We start from the raw sequence: 5,714 nt of genomic DNA on the forward strand, positions 1-5,714 counted from the left end.
CAACCAGCGGTGCTTCTCGAAATCCACGTGTCAACCCATATCCCAAATCTCTACCCCACCATACCCCACAATCTTACAACACAAAAGAATTATTAATTTCAACACAACAAACCTATAAAATATCAAAGGACTTGAACTAAACGAAAAGTACAAAGGGTACTTCTTAGAGGATCAAACCTCCCTGATCCAACACTTATTTTTAAATCACAAAAAAAATCAAAACACAAAACCATGTAAAACTCACCAGCTGTCACCTAACCCAATCACAGACCAATCAAATTCACCGATCTTACCACGAGTGACATCAACCCAGCCACTCACAACCAACCACGTGGCAAAGACTAAAAGCCGATTACTCACTCCAGTAAGCAAAACCCAAGGACTAAAACCACCACTTCCATAAACCACAAGGACTAAAACAGTAAAATCACGTGCAAAAAGCGTGGTGCTATTTGAATCACAAATCTGAAAGATATCAAATCCTCTTTCTTCTGAAACCCTTTTGTGGCGGCTGAAACTGAAACCCCTTTTGTTCTATCGTTTTCTTAGGGTTTCTATTTATCCCCTTTCATAAACCCTAGATTTGCAGGGTTTTAGCTTCCTTTTGGTCAAGATCTATCCGTTTATCAGCTCTAATCATGGCCGCCGTTGCTCCTGTTGCAGATCGTATCCTTTTGTTCGCTAATTGTTTGTTAATTTGTTAATTGATGTGTTGTGATTCGAGTTTGTTGATTTTTTGAGGATTTTGAATGGTGAATTTGCTGGATCTGAGTGATGTGCTGGTGTTTGACTGATGAGTGATGGTTTTAATATTTTATTATTAGAATTTGTTACTGGTGATTTGAAAATTTATTTTAGTTTAGGTGTTTGATCTCTCCATGCTTTTGTTGGATTTTGAATTGGTTAATTGTAAATAATTTGAAAATTAGGGTTAGATTAGAAGTTTGATTTGATTATGTACGTTAGATTTTTATAATTATATAACTGTGTTTGTTTTGTGTTACATGAATTTGAAGTTAGTATTTGTCACAATTATGCTGAGATTTATATATGTTCATATACTTTTAGACTAAGTATTTGATTTTATCTTGCAGTCTTTGTTCTATGCTTTTTTTTTTTTTTTTGGATTTTGATTAGGATAATTGTGAACTTCTACTTGAAAGTTAGGTCTTTATGATAGTTTATGTTGTTTAATTGAATTTTGAATCTTAATATTATTGGATTTGAGTCATGTGCTGTGATGGTGTTAGTTTACTTTAGTATTTTATACTAAGTTTTTTATTGGGGAAATTGGAATATGATAATGGTTGTTTGAAATTTATCTACTTTTAGTTTTATGTTTTTGATTTAATTTTGCTGTTATCTTTCTATGTTCTGTTGGACTTGATTTAGATAATTGTAAATTTTTTCAAAAACTTGGGGTCTAGAAGTTTGATTTTATTATATACGTTAGATTTTTTATCCTGATATAACTGTATTGGTTGTGTGTGACATGAGATTTAAGTTAGTATTTGTAGTATTTATACTGAGATTTTAGCATGATCTTTTGAGTGGATAAGAAGTTTTTTTTATACATGCTTTATTCGGTTTTATATTTTTGGGAAATTGGCCTATAATAATCCCACCTAGACCTTATTGGCCATTAACAATCCCACCTCAGAATATTCCCCCCACCAGTCCCACCTTTCACCTATTTTTCCTACAATGGTCCCCCGTTAAAAAAAAGTTAACGGAGTTAAGCTTTTTTTCAAATTACAAACAAATTTTTTAGGGCTTTTGATTAGAACGACGATACGAGTCCGTTGATGTAAAACTTGTCTTGAAACGGTGCTCCAAATGATGAAAACGACGCTTTAATTCGGGTGTTTAAATTTCCAATTAACCAAAATCAAGTCACTTGGAGCACCATTTCGAAGTAAGTTTTACATCAATGGACTCGTATCATCGTTCTGATCAAAATCCCTAAAAAATCTGTTTGTAATTTGGAAAAAAGCTTAACTCCGTTAAGTTTTTTTAACGGGGGACCATTGTAGGAAAAATAGGTGAAAGGTGGGACTGGTGGGGGGAATATTCTGAGGTGGGATTATTAATGGCCAATAAGGTCTAGGTGGGATTATTACAGGCCAATTCCCCTATATTTTTCGACTGATGAGTGATGTTAATAATTTTTTATTGTTGGAACATGTTTATGGTGATTTGAAATTGGTTTACTTATGGCTTAAGTGTTTGATTTTGATTTGGTTAATTACTAAATTGTCAACTTTTTTTTAAAAGTTAGGGTTTAGAATTTTGATTTGATTATATATGGAGTCTTCATCTTGATTTACTGTGTAGTTATTGGTTAACCAAATTAATGTTGAAAGAAGTGGAATTCCTTTACTTTTTCTGCTACAGAAACTGTTGATTTGCTCAAGAATCTATCATTGGATACTCAACCAAAGGCATTGGAAATTCCTGAGCCCACTAAGAAGGTGAGTCATAAGGTTTATGTAACAGTATTCTATGCTGTTGTCTTTATTAATGTTTTGTTATTAGCTAATATTTTTAGAGGCATATTATAATGTTATGTGGTTATTATGTAGCCTTCGGTTGATACCACCGGTGCCGTGAATGGGGTTAACCAGCCTTTGGATAGGTCTGTCACCCCCTTGATACCAGATTTCATGGATCCAACTGTGGCATATTTTCCCAATGGTTATTATTATGGAGGTAACAGTTATTACAAGGCTACAAGCTTGCTACTTTATGCTTGTATTTTGTTTTGGTTGTTATTTATTATGGGCATCTTGTTTTAGGTTACGATGGGACCGCCAATGATTGGGATAACTACTCGAGATATGTGAATCCTGATGGAGTTGATATGGCTCATGTAAGATTTTGTTTCACTTGTTTTGATGTTGTAAATAGTTGATAGTTTTTATTTATGATAACAATTGGTTGTGATTTTTTACAGGGAGTATACGGGGATATGTATCATGGCTATGGTTATGCACCATACGGTCCTTATTCACCTGCTGGTTCACCTTTGCCGACAGTTGGTCATGATGGTCAGCTCTACGGGGCTCAACCTTTTCAATACCCTAACCCTTATTTCCCACCGATGACTCCAACCAGTGGACCCTACACGTCGGCCGTAATCCCTCCCAAAGGTGTGAATGCACCGTCTGCAACTGCTGACCAAACACCTTTGACAGTAGACTCTACTAATGGTGTCAAGGGTACCACTGGGTCGGCTCCGGTGAAACCAGCAGCGTATCAGAATTCAATCTTTAATGGGTCGTACAAAAAGGGTGCACAAAACGGTTTTCAGGATCCAAGATACGGTTTTGATGGGGTCCACTCTCCAATCCCTTGGTTGGATGCCCCGTTGTTATCCGATGGACAAGCAAGAAACAATTCCAATATTGCCCCTGTTACCAATGGGAATGGCATTGCTTCAAGAAATCAAAACTACAATCCACATATCATGGTATGCAGATCTTTTGATTTTCTAATTAATTTAATCAAATTTCTAAGAATATCATTATTTGTTAAAATTAAAATGTTTGAAATTTGTGATTGTTACTTTATTTGCAGACTCCGAGACCCGTGTCGGGTGTCAACACAGCAAGTGGATACATGAACCAAATGTATCCAAACAAACTATACAGCCAGTACGGAAGTAATTATCGTTCTGGTTACGGGTATGGTGCAAACGGGTATGATTACCAAAGTAACGGGCGTGGTTGGTTGGCAACAGATAACAAGTACAAGCCTAGAGGACGAGTCAACGGTTTTTACTTCTACAACAATGAAAACGGTGATGGTTTAAACGAGCTAAACCGTGGACCTAGGACCCGATCTGTCAAGAACCAAAAGGTTTTGACCCCGATCACTTTGGCAGTTAAGGGTCAAAACTTGACAACCCCTTCCGAAGGTGTTAAAAAGGAGCCTGAGGTTATCGAGAAGGCAAGTTCAACCCCAAACCGTGAGCAATACAATCACCCTGATTTTCCCGTCACTTATGAAGATGCGAAATTCTTTGTGATTAAATCATACAGCGAGGATGATGTTCATAAAAGCGTAAAGTACAATGTTTGGGCCAGTACACAAAACGGCAACAAGAAACTTGATGCTGCTTATCAAGAGGCTCAACAGAAGCCTGGATCTTGCCCGGTTTTTCTTTTCTTTTCGGTAAGCATTTTGCCATTGCTTGACTTGGACTTTGTTCATCTACTGTCTAATGTTAATGTCTCACTGAGTCACTGTATAATTGTATAATGTTTTTTAGGTCAATACAAGTGGACAATTCGTTGGTGTTGCTGAGATGGTCGGCCCTGTCGATTTTAACAAAAGTTTAGAATACTGGCAACAAGATAAATGGATTGGTTGTTTTCCTGTCAAGTGGCATATTGTTAAGGATTTGCCAAACAGTTTGTTGAAGCACATTACTCTTGAAAACAATGAGAATAAGCCTGTTACCAATAGCAGGGACACTCAAGAGGTACTTTTTCGTTAATAGGTCTTGTTTTGATAATTTAATTATTTACAACTTTAATCTCACAGTTTAATTATTTACAATTTGTTTAGGTGAAGTTAGAACAAGGATTGCAAGTGTTGAAAATCTTTAAAGAGGAGTCTAGCAAGCAATGCATCCTAGACGATTTTGATTTCTATGAAGATCGCCAACGAAGAATTCAAGAAAAGAAAGCAAAACAGCAGCAGTTTCAGAAACAGGTTTGTTCAAGTGTTCAACTGTTCAATCATTGCATTTTGATATTATATTCATTCTTCAAGTAAATTTTATAAAGTATTGATTTTTACTTTTGTTTTTTCTTATTCAGATGTGGGAAGGAAAACCGAAAGAGGGAATTAAAGTCGAGAATTTAGCACCAAAATCATCTGAAACTCCTCAAGAAACCGTGAAGGAAGCTGGTTCTGTTCATATAAATGGAGATGTGAAACCTGCTGCAGAGAAGGATATTATGGCTAATGGTGTTGCAAACGCTTAGATTTAGTATCTGCAACGGTGGCATTTCGGCGGATGGAGTTTGAAATATGCAGTTGTTGATGATCGGTCTTGGAACAAGATCCGTCTTTCGAAATGTACACAGAGGTTGTTAGGGGGTTTCAGTGGGCATATGTAAAATAGGAGGATCCAGATTTGAAAATCTTGTGGGTGGATGGATTGGATGCCTCTTTTCTTTATAGTTTTCAGCTTCTAACAGGGTTTGGGTTTTAGGTTTTTTATTGAATCTTTTTTTTTTTTGTTTCGTCTCAGTTTATTTGTTCATCACTTCTTGTGGCCTTTAATATTATGTTTTCTTTATCATATAGTAAAGTAGCATGATCTAGCTTTGTTGTTCTATAGAAAAAAGGTACACAGGATATATAGTATGTCATTTGTGGTCTCCTAAAACAAATGCAAAAAGATTGAATAGTTTTGAGGTTAAGTTTTTAGAATAAAAATAGTCACAGTAACGTTTGCATTGTGACTGTTAACATAGAAGATTTTGATTTATGTGTGTGAACATACAGCTGCCTAAAAAAACAACCACCACCATACCCAGTATATCCCACAAATAGCAGAACTATTCATAGGGTCTGGGGGAGGTGGGATGTAGGCAAACCTTTTCTCTATCCTACAAATAGAGAGGCTGCTTCCTGAGAGACCCCCGGCTCCAAAACAACCAACAGGTAGATATATGAAAGATAGATAAGTAAATAGCGTAGCA

The 5,714-nt window shown here is 36.2% G+C and overlaps 1 protein-coding gene across 1 annotated transcript; it reads left to right on the forward strand.

The window, feature by feature from the left end:
* Nucleotides 1–434: 434 nt before the first annotated feature.
* LOC110867635 (YTH domain-containing protein ECT4) lies at nucleotides 435–5,313 on the forward strand. Its single transcript, XM_022116639.2, has 9 exons — nucleotides 435–666; nucleotides 2,395–2,471; nucleotides 2,583–2,709; nucleotides 2,796–2,869; nucleotides 2,954–3,469; nucleotides 3,577–4,173; nucleotides 4,271–4,483; nucleotides 4,570–4,716; nucleotides 4,824–5,313. Exons 1-9 carry the CDS (start codon nucleotides 639–641, stop codon nucleotides 4,989–4,991), a joined length of 1,947 nt encoding a protein of 648 aa, XP_021972331.1. The 5' UTR covers nucleotides 435–638; the 3' UTR covers nucleotides 4,992–5,313.
* The last annotated feature ends 401 nt before the right edge of the window (nucleotides 5,314–5,714 follow it).

This window comes from Helianthus annuus, chromosome 7, assembly GCF_002127325.2.
Source record: "Helianthus annuus cultivar XRQ/B chromosome 7, HanXRQr2.0-SUNRISE, whole genome shotgun sequence".
NCBI classification, from domain to species: Eukaryota; Viridiplantae; Streptophyta; class Magnoliopsida; order Asterales; family Asteraceae; genus Helianthus; species Helianthus annuus.